General features: G+C 54.0%; 2 protein-coding genes across 2 annotated transcripts; one reads left to right on the top strand and one right to left on the bottom strand.

Annotated features, from left to right (window-relative positions):
* The first annotated feature begins 2,419 nt into the window (after window positions 1–2,419).
* Window positions 2,420–4,993, top strand: GNG13 (G protein subunit gamma 13). The gene is made up of 3 exons (XM_065851130.2): window positions 2,420–2,737; window positions 3,778–3,899; window positions 4,480–4,993. The coding sequence occupies exons 2-3, from the start codon at window positions 3,802–3,804 to the stop codon at window positions 4,583–4,585; spliced, it is 204 nt and encodes a 67-aa protein (XP_065707202.1). The 5' UTR covers window positions 2,420–2,737; window positions 3,778–3,801; the 3' UTR covers window positions 4,586–4,993.
* Window positions 4,991–17,211, bottom strand: CHTF18 (chromosome transmission fidelity factor 18). Its single transcript, XM_065850766.2, has 22 exons — window positions 17,080–17,211; window positions 16,747–16,917; window positions 16,450–16,576; window positions 16,191–16,365; window positions 15,994–16,083; window positions 15,801–15,853; window positions 15,235–15,376; window positions 14,605–14,817; window positions 13,772–13,869; window positions 13,502–13,625; window positions 12,937–13,070; window positions 12,563–12,656; window positions 12,392–12,490; window positions 11,887–12,017; window positions 11,439–11,601; window positions 10,896–11,120; window positions 10,133–10,282; window positions 9,312–9,442; window positions 7,312–7,456; window positions 6,370–6,486; window positions 5,631–5,679; window positions 4,991–5,293 (listed from the first exon to the last, which is right to left on the bottom strand). The coding sequence occupies exons 1-22, from the start codon at window positions 17,159–17,161 to the stop codon at window positions 5,157–5,159; spliced, it is 2,850 nt and encodes a 949-aa protein (XP_065706838.2). The 5' UTR covers window positions 17,162–17,211; the 3' UTR covers window positions 4,991–5,156.
* Window positions 17,212–17,221: the final 10 nt, after the last annotated feature.

The following is a 17,221-nucleotide window of genomic DNA, read 5'->3' as shown; positions in this document are numbered from 1 at the left end:
AATAGTGAAACTGTCTGTATGTTCTTGAGGTCTGGAAGGGGAATGCCATCAGCTAATGGCGTGATGGGCCTGCGGGCCAAGGAGCTGCCTGCCTGTGGGCAGGAGACCTGAGTGTGCGTCACCACTGATTAGGGGCAGGGTTTCTGAAATATATTGCTAATCAGCTAATTGTTTGCAGGCCAGAGGGGGGAGTTCTCGGTGTAATATTTAAGAACAAATAAACAACCCCCCCCCAAGTCTAGTGCTGCCAGGAGCCCCCCATGGCTCTTCCAGCTCTGCTCAAGGGGTTGATGATGGGTAAGTTTGGACAATGAGGGTGAGAGGATGGGAGTTGTGGGCAACTTTATCATCTCAACTATATGGACAGAAAAATAGAGTTTGCAGCCTCAGCACCAGCATTATGCTTCCTCTGGTTGGGACAGTGCTGACAGCACTTCTACCAAGGACACTAATTAGCCTCTGAAATTAGTTTATCCCTTTGGAGTACGCACCAGAGACCAGAGTTCTCTAAAATACCATCCCAAAGAGCCAGAATTAGCAGCTGGTGCTGAGGACAGACCCTGCACTTCCCTGGGCTGAAGGTGGTGGGGGCTGGTGGCTCCTTGCTGGTGCTGTCCCTGGGTCATGCACAGCATTTGTCATCCCCAGCATCCATGTCCTCTTCCCCCAGCAATCAGCAGGGGGATGCAAGTCCTTCCCCAGCTACCCCAGGACACAAAGCGGTCGCACTCCTCCAGCTGCCTGCCAAACCAAAAATACTCAGTTTTAATAACTGGAGTAAGCAAAGTCAAAAATGGGCTCATTGCTGGCTGCCAGATTAACAGATGGCTACAGTCATTAATATTGCAAAACTTCAGGAGTTCATAATTCTTTAATCTACAAAGCCGGTGGGGGCAGTTAATGCAGACCCAGCAATCTGGTGGCCTGGGAGGTGCCACCCACCCTGTCCCCCTCCGTCCCAGGACCCCAAGGGTCGGGCAGCTGCCTGGCCAGGACAAGGCTCCTGCCTGCAGCAGTGGATCCTGCAGCTGGGCAGATGTTGCCTACAGGAGGAATGGGCTTGATGGGCTTAGGGCTGGCGTTGATTTTGGCTCCTGAATTCACCCGTGTGGCTCCACCGGCCCCACTCAGCCCTCGCTGCCATCAGATTGTGGAAAATCCACAGAAATCCAATAACCCGTCTCCAGTGTCATTTTCTCGTTAAACCCAAGGCTTTCCCATAATTGTTTGGAGGCAGCATGGGGAGATTACGATTGATGTCAACAGCCGGATAATCTGACCCTGATCATCAGCGCTGGTGGCGTTTGGAGCATAGGGAGAGTGCCCTGAGCCCCAAAGGAGCCCCGCACCATGCAGCTATTTGCAACAAAGCAAAACCCGGCATCGGTGTTACAGCAAAAAAATACATTATTTCACTTGGATGAAAAAGGGTGCAACGGGTTCAGAGTTCAGCCCCAAATGACTCCATCGATCCCTGGCCCAGCCCCAGGCTTCAGGTTTCTCTGGAAGGGCCAGCGGCTCCAGGAGGCTGTGGGAGCCTCTTCCAGCATTGACTGGGGCTGGGGGAGCCTGGCTTGGCCCCCGTGCTCACTGCCCTCCTGCTCATAGAAGTGTGTGTATTATATATATGTATAAAAAATGTATTTATGTATGTTATATAATATATAGTATATAATACATTTTCTATAATATAAATTCTAAATACACACATTTATCATATGAATGTATCTACCTCCACATATATGGTATGTATGTTTGTATGTGTAAATATATATGTGTATTTATACACATACATACTCCTTTTTTTTTTTTCAGTGTATCTGTTCACTAGACATTTGCATGTGTTTGCATAATTGGCTGAATCCTGCCCAGGTGTGTTGCAGAGAGGACAAACAGCTGCCCGTACAGACACAGGTGGGCTTAGGGCAGCTTTTCCTTGTGCAAACCTTGCTTTCCTTTTGCTTCAACAGAAAAGTCGCTATCACCTTAATTACCTGAAGTTGGTTTTTTTTAAATTTTTTAATGAATGGTAGAGGGCTGGTGGAGAATTTTTTCACTTCTTTGTGGCTTTGCTTTTGCATCAATTATATTGCCTTTAATCAGTTAACTCTTACCGGGCTTTTGTCTCTCCCTGTAAGTTGCACATCATTATTATTTTCTAACATCGTTGCACTTTTCCCTTTGTGCTGCCCCTGCCCCATCACCCACCATATGTTTAGTTTCCAACTGCTCACTTTGTGCATTGATTTTTTTATTATCATTTATTTCTTTTAACGTCCCTGCATCTCCCTGCCCCCAGCCAGGGGAAGCGGGAAGAAACAGAAAATCCAGGCACGGCAGCGGGGAGGGGATGTTTGCTTTGGCAGGGATGCAGGCAGCAGCACGGGCCTCCCCGGGGTGTCCCACCCCGTTACCCCCTCTCCTTTGGTCCCCTAGGGCGGTGGAGGACACTGGGTAACCCCGTTTTGGCAGCTCGGCCGCTGGGTACCGGGATGCTGCTTCCATCCCGGGCGCTTCACATTCAGCGGAGCCAAATCCCCCGGGAGCAGCGGGGGGAGGACGTTCCCATTATCCGGCTCCTGCCGTGGCGGAGGCAGCTGGACCAGCCGCGCATTAATAGATTACACGGAGGATTTGGGCTCTTCGGCAGCGAGGGGAGCACTCGCAGGAGGGAAGGCCAGGGCGGCTCGGGGACGGACGCAGCTCTCGCTCCCCACTGACACCTTCTCCAGCCAAGGTCGGTGGAGGGCTCGGCCGCGGGGCTGGGATGCTACTGGGGTGGCTGGAGCAGGGATGCTGGTTCCTGGTCAGTGGAGAACAGGAGCCCCGGGGAGGCCAGACTGCAGGTGGGGGCTGCTGGGCACTGGGTGCTTGTCTTCCCCCCACCTGGCTGTTTTTTGGGGGGATGCTCTGCAGAGAAGTCGGGCTGGGGGAGCTGGGGCAGCTGCTGAGCTGTGCCGGTGTGTGGCTGGATTTAAGTTGTGTCTGTGCACGGCTGGATTTGAGCTGCTGTGTGGCTGGGTTTGTGCCATGGCACTGGGGGCTGCAGCTTGGTCAGGTCTGCAGGATGGGGTGCGTGGTCATCCCCAGATTTCAGCCACCCCAGGTGCAAAATGATGTTGCTGGATGCTGCCTCTGCGTGCTGGAGGGTCTGGGGTCACAGCAGGCCATGGGCAGGGGACTGTCCCCTTGTCCCACCAGTTCTTGGGGTGCTGCAGGGTGCCAGGTGCTCATGGGTTTCATGTGACTATCATCACAGCTTGTGTCCCATCAGCTGCTGTGCCTCAGTTTCCCTATCATTCACATCCCAATTGTTAGCTGGTACCCAGGGCCGCTGGTGTGGGGTGGAGGGAGAAAATGCCCATGTGGATGCCCAGAAATTCCTGCTGGCCCTGCGGCTGGGCAGGGGAAGGACAGACACCCCCACTCCCCAAATAGCCTTGGTTACTATTTGCCGCTCTCCACCCCAAGCAACAGCAACACCCAAATTCAGTCAAATCTGGCCCAGCCCTGGGGTTTTGCATGTGCCCCCAGGTGTGGCTACAAAAGGGCGGCACTGGGCACTTGCCCCACGTCCCCAGGTAAGTGCAGCCTTTGCCTTGTGAAATGAACCCCAAAGGCTTCCGGAACTGCGGGTTTGGGTTGGAAATCTCCCCTGGAACATGGTGATACGCTCTCTCCATCCTGGGGGACCTTCTTTGTGGGGATGCAGAGCTGTAGGGGGGGGCTGGAACAGGACACATCTGTGGGACACGGCACCGAAGTTCTCATTTTCAGCCCCACAGAGCCCCAGGCTGAGCCATGGATGAGTGGGACCTCCCGCAGTGGAAGAAGGAGGTGGAAAGCCTCAAGTACCAACTGGCCTACAAGCGGGAGATGTCTTCCAAGACCATCCCCGAGTGAGTGCTGCCCGCCCTCCCCTCCCAGTACCTCCAGTCCAGCCCAGTAACAGGACATGGCTTTGCCCAGCCGGGAGCAGAGTCCAGCTCCTCCATCCCTGTCCCTCTCCAGATCACCTAGGCGTTCTCAAAATAAGTCAGGTTTAGAGATTTATATTTTTTTAAATCACTTTATTGTTCAAGTCCTCCAACCCCCGACACTGGGGTTTAAGGTTTTAAGCTACCGCTGAGCTTAAAGACTTTTATAAACCTGGAAAACAGTCACAGAAAGGTTTTATTTCCCCTCCCTGGTTTGTACCTCGTTGCTTGGGACGTCTCCCCAGTTTATGCAGCCCATGGCCCTCTCACCTCTTAAAAGGGGGGGAAAGAGAAAAAGAGCAGCTTTAGGGAATAAGTTTTAAAACCCAACGCAAAGTCTGTCCGTATGCTGAAAGCCACAGATATGAGGACAAAAGGCTTTTATTAGAATTGTCTTGTGCTTAACTCCTCCATTTGAAAATGGGTGCAGAGCTGGGTGATGTTCGCAAAGCGCTGGGGGTGCAGGTGGGGGCTGTGCCCACCCTTGGCTCCGTCTCCGCAGGTTCGTGAAGTGGATCGAGGACGGCATCCCCGAGGATCCCTTCCTCAACCCCGAGCTGATGAAAAACAACCCCTGGGTGGAGAAAGGAAAATGCACCATCCTCTGAGGGACCAACACCCCTGCAGCACCTCCTGCTGCTCTCGCTCCCCATCACTGAATGTACTTTTTTATTAGTTAGCTTCCGAATATGACTACCTGAACAAAAACCCTACCCTCATCTGGTCTTATTATTTTTAGAAGTGTTTCTTTTTTATATAGAGGGGCAATGGGGAAAACATGGAGATGGGCAGGGTGGGGGGACAGGAGCAGCACCATGTCCACTCTCAGCCCTGTGCTATTGCCATCAAGCTGGCATCTTTGAACTTGCAAAGGAAGAAAATTTTATAAAACACCTTCAGTGATTTTAAATAGTCTTTTGTATATTGTAGAATACAATCTTGCAGGGATAAAAAAGGGTAAAATACAGCAAACAAGGGATTATAAATTAAATAAACAGAACAATACTTCATGGTTATTTTTTATATATATATTTTATTTTTTTAACAAAATAAATGTGTACCAAAGAAACAATTAAGGAGCATGCACACACACACCCCCTATCAACGGGTTAGGAAGTCAAGTCAGCTTTATCACTTCAGTTCCACCTACAGAATGTCCAGGGCTCCATTGCTGCCCTGCTAGAGCAGGTCCCTGATGTAGATATTCCTCCTGACAGCATTGGAAACCCCTTCGTTAAAGCGGAACCAGACGTCGCTCTTGCCCACCGCCTTTCCCATCTGGCTCTCGATCGACTCTTCCTTGGAGGCCTGAGGGGCTGCGGGGGGAAAACTGATATCAAAAACTTGCAGAAACTCGGAAGCTGTGACGTTACAACCTGTGCAGGGAGGTTTGCAAGGGCAGAGCTGATGCTCCTGAAGCCCAGATCAGCAAACACATGCGGTACCCACATCAGTGTTCCCCAGCTATGGGTATTTTCTGGCCCTTTGGATGCTGCCAAAATTTGAGGGGCAGTTGCCTCAAATATCCCCACACCACTGATTTCCCCGCCCTGTTCAGCATTTGGAGACAGAAACCCAGTTTGGGCACTCATGTGAAGTCCAGGGACCCCCCCAAAGCAGCATCCATGGTCCCCATATCCCTCTGCCACCTACCCGGTGCAGCCACCCGCTGAATCGGCCGCCCAAAAAAGTCGGTCTCGGGCTGCAAAAGAACCAACAAAAAAAGCAGGAGGTGAGCACAGCTCCCATTCACAAAAAGCCAAAAGCCACCCCAGTGTCTCTCCATGCAAAGCTAGACACTTGTGACGGCCCTAGGCAGGGTCTAAAGCAGGGTCTAAGGGTCCACTCGCTGGGGTCTCGCTCGGGGTTGCTCCAGCTCCTTCCTCCAAGCCCCCCGGTGCTGGAGCTGGATGCAAATCCTGCAAAAAGGGCCAGCGGCCTCAGGAAAAAAAAATGCAAACTGCATTCAAAATAGGGTGGGGAACACAAAATTTAAGGCTTGTGGTGCTAAAGCAGGTTTTACAGACAGCTGAGGTCTCAAAGCTGAGCCTGCAGAGAGGGGAGGTGGCCCAGGACCCCTCTTGAGTGCAAACCCCCCCAGCCCCCAAGCAGCTCTTCCGCTGACCCAAAATTCAACTTTTTTGAGCCCAAACATCCCCATCTCTTTCCCTCCCCAGCCCTTAAAGCTCTGCAGGGCACATAATTGTGCCCTGCAGTCCAGATCCAATTCATCCCCATCTTTAAACCCAGTGATGCATTTATGGGACATGTGGTGTCGAACTACTTTTTAATAAAGGAAAATATACTAAAAATAAATAAATAATACCAACAGAGCCAGCCAGTTTCTAGCACACACTGGTAGGAAATGGGGTGTAAATCTCAGCCCCCTCACCTTGTCCTCCCCCGCGGCCGCTCTCCGGACCATGTGCTCCAGCCACTGCCGGTGGTTGGGGGGCTCAGCTCCCCCATCTGCTGGGTCCCCTGCCTCACCAAGGCCATTCCCGGGCTCCTGTGGGGAGGAGAGATCTGAAACAGGGCTTTGAGGTTTGGGCATCCCCCTTAGTGGCTGCAAGCTTTGAGTACAATATCCAAACAACACATTAAGTATTTTTTTATCCTTTTCTGTCTCACAGCAGCACACGGGATCAGCCCCGGTGGCGCTTCAGGCACGTGCGTGTTTGCAGTCCTTTCCCTGGGCCTTCACAGTCTGCACTGTGTAAACAAGGAGCCTCCAGAGATGTTCTTACAGCATCTCTTTATCCCATACATCCCCCAACATGCTCCAAGAAGCAGCTCTCGGGGTTTAATTATCAATCACCAGGGCAGGGCAGGCAGCAGCTACACCTGAGCCATTTCTCAGCTTTTTCCACCTGTTTCTACCTTCTCCTGCCTTCTGCCTGCTGTTCCACACAGGGTTTGTGGTGGGCAGAGTGATTCTGCTCCTGCAAGGGGCTTTGGCAAGATGGAAGTGAAGCAGCGAGGGAATGTGTGGGCAACGAGAGGAGCTCGGCTCCCTCATGGACATGAACAAATCACAGCCAGATGAACTAAAATTCCCTTCTCATCACAACCCTCGTTAGAGAGTTTAAAGCTTTAATTTACAGTAAGCGTTTCCTTCCAGAATTCCTGCACAAACATGAGCCCTTCAGGCTGGTGAGCCAGCGCAGCTGTGCTGCCCGCAGGCAGATGTGCAGCCAGACACTGCGCCTGGGAGGGGGTTTAATCCTGGATTTCCATTTGCAGAGCAAAAGCCAGTGAGTCCCCAGCCCAGCCCTAAGAACTTTATCCCTATCAACACACCCACCATCCCCCCTGAACCCACACCCGTCCCTACCTGGCCCAGGTTTCGCGCCTGCAGCAAAGCCTCCGTCCTCCTCATCTTCTCCAGCTCGATCTCCCTGGCGATGAGCTGCTTGGCCTGGTAGCTCAGCTGCCGGCGAGCCGGCAGGTCCGGGAACCGGCACACGGCCTCCACGTTCCTGCACCGTGGCGGAAACAGACAAAAAACCATCAATATTGAAAATAAAAAAGCATTCTGCAAACCGCAGCCTGGCACAGAGAGACCCGCAACACTCCAAGCCCCATCCCCACCAGTATGATCCTGGCCCCTGTGCCCCAGTTTCCCCATCACTGCCCTCTCTGTTATGCCCAATACAGCGGAGCCAGGCTGCTGCAGGGCATCTCAGCTGAATGGGAACTCAGGAGGGATTAACGCGTTTTTTTTTCATCTCGGTTTTAATGCAAGAAGAGGAAACCGCAGGCAGGTCTGTGCTGAACACATTGCCCTGAAGAAGCTGCGGTCACATTCCAGCATGGGCACGAGCGGCACCACGAACCTTCACGTGAACACTGAGGTGTCCACAGGGAGCTCCTTAATTAAGATACGGCCATAAGCAGTAATTCTGGCTAGTCAGAGAAGTCTTATTGCTAACGAGGCTGGTGCACCAGGTCTGGAATGAAGCCTTTTCCAGCACCGTGACGGCCCCAGCGCTGAGCAGCCTGCTGGGCCGGTTCCTCTGCCAGCTGTAAATATTTCACGCTTTATGCACATTCAATATTATTCCCCTTAAAATAAAGGCAACAAAAGAGACTACCAGAGAGCTTTGCAGTCATTCAGAAATTGGCTGTCAAATCTATCATTTAAAAAGTTTTAAAGAGAAAACATGAGTTTTGTTGTCAACAACAACACTGCTTGCCAGAGAGATGCTGGGATGTGACTTGCAGGTGCCACCAGGACGTGACACCCCCATCGTCCCTGTCATCACCTGCATGGCCTGTAAACCAGCTCGGACTTTGCCAAACAACCAAAGCGAAGCAACACAACAGGTCTGCTTGTGCCACATGGCTCCCAGTGTCCCATGGTTTCCCTATGGCCACATTTTGGTGGCACAGCTTGGCACGGGGAGGGCAAGAGAGGACAGTTCTCTGCAGCCCCTGCAGGCCTTTCCATGGAAAAAAAACCCAAACACAAAGCGCTTCACTGTAATTAGATACAGCTGCTCAATTTAACAGAGGCTAATTTTTGTAATTAACTTTGCACCAGGAAGACATTAGCCTTGCTCCTAGCTGTAGATGGGTCTGTATTACTTCATCAAAGCCTTGGGAGTGTTTACAGCTCTGTATATACTTAAAGCACAGTGTATACACTTAAAGCTAGCCTCAAGTCTAGCAAGGGCTGGCTATTAATATACAAATTAACTGTGGCTACAGTGAGCTCCTGTGTGCGGTGTGCCCAGGTGGACCCGCTCTGCCCGGCAGCTTCGGTCCCTCCTCTGCCAGCTCTGCTGAGAGCCAAAGGCAGCTGCTGCCTTTTCTTTAATCCCATTAAAGCAAAACCAGCCCTGCTTTGGGTTCCTGGGCTCCTCTTTTTAAAAAATTACAGAAAAAAAAAAAAAACCAGAAAATCCCTGCAGAGCCACTCTCAGGGAATCACAGAATCATTTTGGTTGGAAAAGATGCTCAAGATCATTAAGTCCAACCAATCCCCCACCTCCCTGAGAACCTCATCTCCATGTCTGTTCAACCCCTCCAGGGATGGTGACTCCACCACTGCTCTGGCCAGCCTGTTCCTTTCAGGAACCCCCCAGGTCCCTCAGCCGCTCCCATCACACTTGTGCTCCAGCCCCTTCCCCAGCTCCATTCCCTTCTCTCAACTCACTCCAGCACCTCAAGGGCTTCTTGGCGTGAGGGACCCAAAACCGAGCCCAGGATTCGAGAAACCTCTGGCTGCAGGAAACCAGCTCAAACCCACGATGCCTTTGGGCTCAAACTCCTCCCTGAACTCTCTGCTGTTTCCTTGGAGCCCAACATGTTCTCCCCGCCCTTGGGACTTACGGGTCCAGCTTGTAGCCGTAGTGGCCCTCGGGCAGGCGCTCCTGGCGGTAGGTGAGGTTGTAGGCCAGCATGGTGCTGATGAGCTCCGCCAGCTGCTGCTTCTCCTTCAGGCTGTAGAGCTGCGTGTTCACCTGGGGAGGAGAGCCAGGCCCAGCATCACTGACCCAGAATGACTTCGAAATATAAAAATAACCTGAAGTGGGAGGCTTGGCTCTATCTGAGAAAGGACAGTTAACACCAGCGAGGTTCAGACCAAGTTTAGTTTCCTATCACAGAATCACAGAACAGTTTGGGTTGGCAGGGACCTTCAAAGCTCCCCCAGTGCCACCCCTGCCTTGAGCAGGGACATCTTCACCAGCTCAGGTTGCTCAGAGCCCGGTCCAGCCTGGCCTGGGATGTCTCCAGGGATGGTTCATCCACCACCTCTCTGGCCAACCTGGGCCAGGCTCTCCAAACTCAGGGGCAACAATTTCTTCCTCGTGTCTGGCCTGAGTCTCCCCTCCTTGTGTATCAGGGACACGCATCACAGAGCAGGGACAGACCTTTCTGACAGCCCAAAGGGTAAATGCAACCAACACAACCGTGTGCAGGTGAGGTGCTGCAAGGAGACTGTGACAGTTCCCAAACCCACGCTCAGGCCATGGCCAACCCTGGTGCAGGGGTCTGGGAGGTGTAGGACACCGTCCCCCATCCCCAGCACTTGGGTATCTCAGCACTGTATCACCAGCTTTCACCCAGCCTCTGCTCCAGGTGTACATCAAACAGACCCCAAATTTGGGACAGAGGTCTGGGAGAGGGAGAAGGGGCCAGTGGGGACTCACCGGTCGGAGCTTCGGGGCGATGATGTCCAGGAGCAGACACAGCACCTCCAGGATGAATGACTGCTGCCCCGTGCGGCTGCGGGCGCTGGGCGTTATCCCCAGCATCATGGACATGACGAGGTTCTGCATGTGGTTCAGCTTGGCCAGGGCCTGAGTGGGGAGTGTAGGGACAGCTCGGCCACGGCTGCAACCGCAGACATCCACGCAGGGACAGAGCTGGAGCCACGCAGCCACCACGCCCTCCCCCGTACTTAGGATCATAAAATCATAGAAACATTTTGGTTGGAAAAGACCCTCAGGATCATTAAGTCCAAATGTTACCCCACCTCTGGCACTACCCCATGTCCCTGAGAACCTCATCTCCGTGTCTGTCCAGCCCTCCAGGGATGGTGACTCCAGCACTGCCCTGGGCAGCCTGTTCCAATGCCCCACAGCCCTTTGGGGAAGAAATTGTTCCCAAGATCCAACCTCAAACTCCCCTGGTGCAACTTGAGGCCATTTCCTCTGCTCCTGGCGCTTGTTCCTGGGGAGTAGAGACCGACCCCCCCTGGCTCCAAGCTCCTTTCAGGCAGTTCAGAGATCAGAAGGTCTCCCCTCAGCTCCTGTTCTCCAGCTGAACCCCCCAGGTCCCTCAGCCGCTCCCATCACACTTGTGCTCCAGCCCCTCACCAGCTCCGTTCCCTTCTCTCAACTCGCTCCAGCACCTCAAGGGCTTTCTTGTTGTGAGGGGCCCAAAACTGACCCCAGGATTCGAGGTGCTCACCTCGTGCTGGCTGCTGGGATAAGCCAGCCGGGGGACGCTGGTGGCTGCGAAGAGCAGGTGAAAAGCCACAGGCAGGAAGGGCAGGTATCGCAGCAGCTGGAAGCTCTGCCGGTGCAGGACAGCCTGGCCCAGCAGGTCGGAGAAGCCCAACCACTCCAGCGCCAAACAGACTGAGCCGAGACTGGAGTCCCGAACCTTCATGTTCAGGAAATTCTCATACAGACCCTGGAAGCAAACACAGGATTAGAAAAGGCTCGAGGTCATGCAGATGGTCATAGAATTATCAGATAGTTTGGGTTGGAAGGAACCTTTAAGGCTCAACTAGTCCAACCCCCTGCCACAAGCAGGGACATCTTCACACAGATCAAGTTGCCCATCATAGCATCCCACTACAACATCCCAACACTCCATCCCAAATTAGCACAATCCGACTGCAGGGAGGGATCTCCCCAGGCGCCCATCAGCCATGGACCCCCAGATCAGGAGCCATCCTTGCTCTGGCTGGCACAGCCCGGCTCTTACTCCCCAAACCATCTGCTCTACCTGGGCCAACTTCTCCTGCTCCCCCGAGGACGTGGCGAGGTGCAGGACGTGGTGGAAGCGCTGGGAGGACACGTTGAAGCCAGCTGTCCCCCCGAGGTGTGCCAGGTCCTCATCGCCCACCAGTAGCTGGGTTGGCAAAGCGGTGTCCATCCCGACCCTGTGCCTGGGGGGAGCCCAAAGGGAAGGAAGAGCTCATGGTGTCCCCAGCCCTATACAGACCAGCAAGGAATATTTGGACCCTTGCAAACTGGACTGAAAACAATAACAATGCCAGATTATTGGGCAGTAAAGAAAGTGACCAAAGAGCACCTGGACACGCAAACCTGTGACAAAGCCAGGTCTGCTGCAACTCCTCAGGATCCTTCAGGTTTTTCTACTCTATGTCTTGCAATACCACAAATCAGTGTGCCCCAAGCAGACAGCAGACCTTATAAATCCCCCCCTTTACCTTTGGACCCTTGGGAGCTGAAAGATCTCTTGCCAGATGGAGAAGAGCCCCTTGTTTTGGTCCTTCAAGCCAATCTTCATGGTCTGCACCATCTGCATGTTCAGCTCCTTCTGGCCCCGGCCATGCAGGAACTGCAACAGGAGAGAGGTGCTGGGGGCACACGGGCACAGAGGGAGGGAGGGGATGCCCCCACAGTCTGTTGGTGCTGGGAGAGACACAGACACCTTGCTCTTCCTCATGTCATAGGCGAACTGAGGTTAAAAATAACACAGGGAACAGGGTGGATCTGCCTGGGACACAGTTTTTTTCCTCCCTCCCCATCTGAGCCACAGCAAGTCTGTTGGTGATTGTTTCCCTGTGCTGGGCACTACGGAGGCCAAATCTTGAATCCTGAGGTCAGCTTTGGGCCTCTCAGGACAAGAAAGCCCTTGAGGGTCTTTTCCAACCAAAATGATTCTGTGATTCCAAATCTGTGTCCCCCAGAACCCTCCAGCGACCCCTGTACCTGCAGGGTGTTGATGCAGGAGCGAATGTCGTTCTCTGTCTTCTCGCACAGGGCCAGCAGCGCGCCCGTGTCCGCCCGCATGCCCTGCCGCAGGGCGATCTGCAGGAGAGGGGGTCAGGAGGGGGGTTCCCTGCCCGGGGTGGGGCAGAGGAGCCCTGGGCTGTGCCGCACCTCGCAGAGCCGCTGGGCCAGCCGCGACGGGGCCGTCCGCGGGAAGGTGAGCAGGAAGGATTGCTGCCGCAGCGGCCGCAGGGCAGGGACGTACCTGGCAAAGGGAAGCACAGGGGTCTCTGAGCGACCCTAGCAGAGGAAAATATCCAGCTATTAATGCTCTGTTCTGAGACAGACGGATTATTTATCAGCTGCACGGACACTGCTGCACGCCTGGGCATGCACAAATGCAACCATACGCCCACACCCATCTACAAGTCACCCCAGCTACAAAACCTGGAGGGGTTCAGGAAAGCTGACCATGTTGTCGTTTTACTTTTCATAAAGTACTTCTCAGCTCTCCAGCCCTCCCCAGTGCCGCGGGTGACACTCACTGGTCGTTGCAGATGCAGATGATGGGCCGGAGCAGCAGCCCACCCTCGCGCCGTCTCCTCCGGCCTGCGCCGGCCGCTGCCTCGCCCTCCGCATCCTTCTGGTTGATGATGTTGAGCAGCACGTTGATAGATGCCTTGGGGAAAAAAATACAAACTCAAGGACAGAAGGGATGTATTCTTGCTGTTCGGTGGCAAGAACCCACTCCTAAAGGGGATGAGCTGCTAAGAGGGCAATAATCGGCAGGGCCTGTTGCAAGAGGACAAGGGGTGATGGTTTTAAACTAAAGGAGGGAGATTCAGGCTGGACATGAGGAAGAAATTTTTTACACTGAGGGTGGTGAGAGCCTGGCCCAGGTTCCCAGAGAGGTGGTGGATGAACCATCCCTGGAGACATCCCAGGCCAGGCTGGACGGGGCTCTGAGCAACCTGAGCTGGTGAAGATGTCCCTGCTCATGGCAGGGGTGGCACTGGGGGAGCTGGGAAGGTCCCTTCAACCCAAACTATTCTATAATTCTATGAATTAAGTGGTTAATGCAAAAGGTGGCCAGGTCCATGCTGGGCTTACCGTGGGTGCACCGTCTATCTCATCGATGATCAGGCAGTTGGGCTTCTCGTTGGCGCCCAGCACAGACTTCATCTGGGTGGCGGCTTCAATGCGAGTTTTGAAGACCTCGGGACTGCGGTCGTCACTGCAAGACAAACCAGTGCCAGGCTGCTGTGGCATCACCTTCATTGCAGTATCACTTTCATCAAAGCATCATCTTCATCACAGCGTCACCTCCATCACAGCGTCACCCCCCGCAGCTCCTGAGCTGTGCAGCCAGTGTAGACTCACCTGGCGTTCATCTCCACAGCGTTGTACCCCGCATGCTTCGCGATGACGTGGGCCAGCGTGGTCTTTCCCAAGCCGGGCGGGCCACAGAGCAAGGCTACCTGCGGCGGGGTGGGGGGGCGGTCAGTGGGGCAGCACTGCCTTCAGCACCCACCGGGGCTGCTGTGCGGGGGGAAGAGCATCTACAGCCTGCAAACTGGGCTTGGGAGCTGCTGCACTGGTTTGTAGATATATAGGAAGAAGGGAAAGTCATCAGAGGAAGCAGACTATAACAGAAACTCATCCTGGCAGCGTCTCTTGTGCATACGTTTAAGTTTGCAGAGCAATAGATAGAAAAGGCTGAATAAAATCCCTTCCCGAATTACATTCCTGGGAGGCAATGTTGTTAAAAACTGGTTTTGTTTCCGCTTTTCTACATTCTCTCACTGGGCAGGCTGATGCTGGTAAGCTGGCCTGGGTGTGTTATCTCTGCTCCCTTTAGCTTTTGAGCACCATTGCTTTTTGCTGGATGCAGAAACTCTGGCTCAAAAGTATGTCATATCTGCCCCTAACAGACAAAGTCAAGATCAACATCTTCTAAAAAGGGTGCATCTTTCCTCAACTGGCCAATTAATTTGGCTGGAAGAAGTCTGTTCGCCTCCCCTTGTTATTACATTACTCAAGCTAAAATAGAACAGGCAATGAGAAAACCTCATATTTGCCAAACGGCAACAAGGAATCCAATTTCTCCTAGACCTGTCCTGGAAGAGAAAGGGAAGACCCTGCTCCTCACCTCAGTGGCAGGATGAGTGGGACAGGAGAGGAGATGCCCCCCAGCAGCCCCCTGTCCTGCTCACCTTGTATTTGGGTCTCTTGTGCTGGTCCAGCTCAGCCTCCAGAATCTCCTCTGTGAGCTGAACCTTCGTTTTCCACTTATTCTGCTGCTCCTTGGGCTGGTTGAACGGAGGACGAGCTTCAGTGCTGGGCTTGCTCTTCTTCACAGCATTCTCCTTCCCGAACACCACTGTGTCCCAGAGCTTCAGCCACTTGAGAAGGCAGCGGTTTGTGTACTGTGTGGTGGGCAGGAAAGCAAGGAAACCACATCAAACCTCGGAAGGATCCAGCCAAGGACAAAGAAAGGCCTCTCCATGGCTTAAATCCAGAGTGGTCTGCAGAGGAAGGAGCAGGGAGGCAACGCAGAGTATGTGTGCCCAGAGCAGACCCATCCCCGCTGTCCCTCATCTGTCTTGGCTCAACCCAGCACTTCTCAGCCTCCTCCATAATTTCCAATTCCCTAGAAAACTTATGATATTCCAGAAAAACCAAAATAGCCAGCAATTCCTGGCTAAAGTCCACCCAATCTTTTTTTGTGCTGAAAGTCTCACAACCAAAGGCAGCACTGTAAAACTGCGATCCCACCGCATGAAGTGTTATAAAAAGAGTAAAGCCACCCAAACCCCAAGCCCCCACCTATCCCAGCACCTCACATCATCACTGAGCAGCTCCATGTAGCGCCGGGGAGTGAACTTGTCCACCCAAAGACAATGCAGCTCAGACTCCTCCTCATCTGCTGGCTCCATGTCCCCGCTGGGCTCTGGGCTCTCGGTGCTGGTCTCGCTCTCGAGGCAACTGCAAGAAAGAATTAACTTGGCCCAAACCACCCAGGGAGTCACAGAATCATAGAATCATTTCAGTTGGAAGAGACCCTCACGATCATCGAGTCCAACCATTACATAGGTCCAGCACTAACACGTGTCCCTAAGAACCTCTAAACACCTTTTAAATACGTCCAGGGACAGTGACTCCACCACCACCCTGGGCAGCCTGTTCCAATGCCTCACAGCCCTTTTTGTGAAGAGCTTTTTCATAATATCCTTTTAAACACCTCCAGGGAGAGTCAGGGCAGAGCTGGGAATTACAGCCAGACTTCCCCAACTGGGGATGCTGAGAACAAAGAGGCTCCTCTGCTCACCGGTCCCCAAAACCCAGACCCCACTGGAGCATCCTGACAGTGTGGCAGGGATAGGAATAGGATTTCATCCCAACATCTCACCTGTTAATTATCTCTGTCAACTGCTGCGACGCCTGCAGAACGTGTCTTCGACGCTTCAGCACAAAGAGGGCAAGAAGGGGGTCAGAGACACCCCGTTAACCCACAGTTGGGTGGAGCAGGGATTCAGGAGCCAACGCTCTGGCTATCCAGGGGTGGCAGGGGAAGACGGGAAGGTGGGCATAAGATGTGATACCTCTTCATTCACTTGTTCCTTCAGGTAGGAGAAAGGCACCCCCAGCAAGTGGAGCGGTCTGCGTGCATTCCAGCCCAGGCAACTGGAGAGCTGCGAGGATCAGAGGACACACATCGATGATGCTCAGCACAAATATCCCCTCCCGAACTGGATGGAGGTCACTGAGAAGCAAGCTCAGCGTTCAGATCCCTCCTTACCTCCACCCCTGTCCTGGAAGGATCATCCTTCACCACCATGAAGACCCTGGTGCCCTCACTGGACGTCACGTTGATATAGTCCTCCAGGATGGGTGGCCGCTTGAGGACTCGCTTCTTCTTGGAGGGTGGTGTTGTCTGTAGCGGGGCCATGCCACTCATCTCCAGGTGATCTGAGCTGATGAGCATCAAGTTCCTTTAGCAGGGGCGAGGGAAAAAGCCCTCAAACCCCATCTTTGGGGTAGAGCTCAAGGTGGCCAACCTGGCAGTGTGGGGAGCAGAAGGTGCCTCTGCATCAGCATCCTGGAGGATGTCAGGAGTCAACTCATCATCCGCACCAAAGCTGAGCTTCTTAACAGCTTCCAGGCACTGCCGCTTTGGTTTTGGGGCTGGAGGAAGGGAGGAGGAGGAGGAAAAGGGGAGGGCAGGAGGAAGAGAAGCACCGTTGGTTGAAGGTTGGTACCTGCTGCTCCTCCAGCAGCACCGGGTGGGCGGGGAGAGGGGTCAGCAGCACCCGGGGACCCACCGGGGGTGCAGACCTGGCTTGGACCAAACCTACTGTGGGCTGTGGGTGGCGATGGGGAGTCGGGAGGAACAGAGCCCCGGTCCCTCTTCCTGGGGTTGGTGCGCCCGGGGTCGCTTCCCCCGGGGGGGACGTCGGGTTCCTCCGGTGGGTGCCTCCTGCCCCGGAATTGGGAGATTTGGGGGCCAGCGAGTGGGGATGGATCATCTGCAAGATGTTACACGGCGGTACCGATCACCGGAGGGAACGCGCGGTAGGGCGGGCAGAGGCGGCTCCGCTGTCCGCCGCGCAAAGCCCGGCTCCTGCCCGCGCCCTCCCTCCTTCCGCCACCGTCTCCGGTACCGGGCACGGCGCCGCAGCAGCACCCACCTCCCAGCTCGGCCAGCACCTCCAGCTCGTCCGCGAACCGCTCGTAGAAATCATCGTCGGGACCCTCCTCAGTGTCCGCCATGAGCCCCACGCCCGTCCGCCCCGCGCTTCCGGCCGCGGCGCCGCGGCGGAGCCGCTGCTG

Source organism: Patagioenas fasciata, chromosome 15 (genome assembly GCF_037038585.1).
Source record: "Patagioenas fasciata isolate bPatFas1 chromosome 15, bPatFas1.hap1, whole genome shotgun sequence".
Lineage (NCBI taxonomy): Eukaryota > Metazoa > Chordata > Aves > Columbiformes > Columbidae > Patagioenas > Patagioenas fasciata.
Note: the sequence above shows the minus strand (reverse complement) of the source record. Positions and strands in the feature narration are given on the sequence as shown.

Coding starts and splice junctions, on each gene's coding strand:
- GNG13 (XM_065851130.2), top strand. CDS start 3,802: ATGGATGAGTGGGACCTCCCGCAGTGGAAGAAGGAGGTGGAAAGCCTC. Junction 3,900..4,479: donor TCTTCCAAGACCATCCCCGA/GTGAGTGCTGCC, acceptor CCGTCTCCGCAG/GTTCGTGAAGTGGATCGAGG.
- CHTF18 (XM_065850766.2), bottom strand. CDS start 17,161: ATGGCGGACACTGAGGAGGGTCCCGACGATGATTTCTACGAGCGGTTC. Junction 13,071..13,501: donor AGATAGACGGTGCACCCACG/GTAAGCCCAGCA, acceptor TTTTTCCCCAAG/GCATCTATCAACGTGCTGCT. Junction 11,121..11,438: donor AGCAGGAGAAGTTGGCCCAG/GTAGAGCAGATG, acceptor GTTTGCTTCCAG/GGTCTGTATGAGAATTTCCT.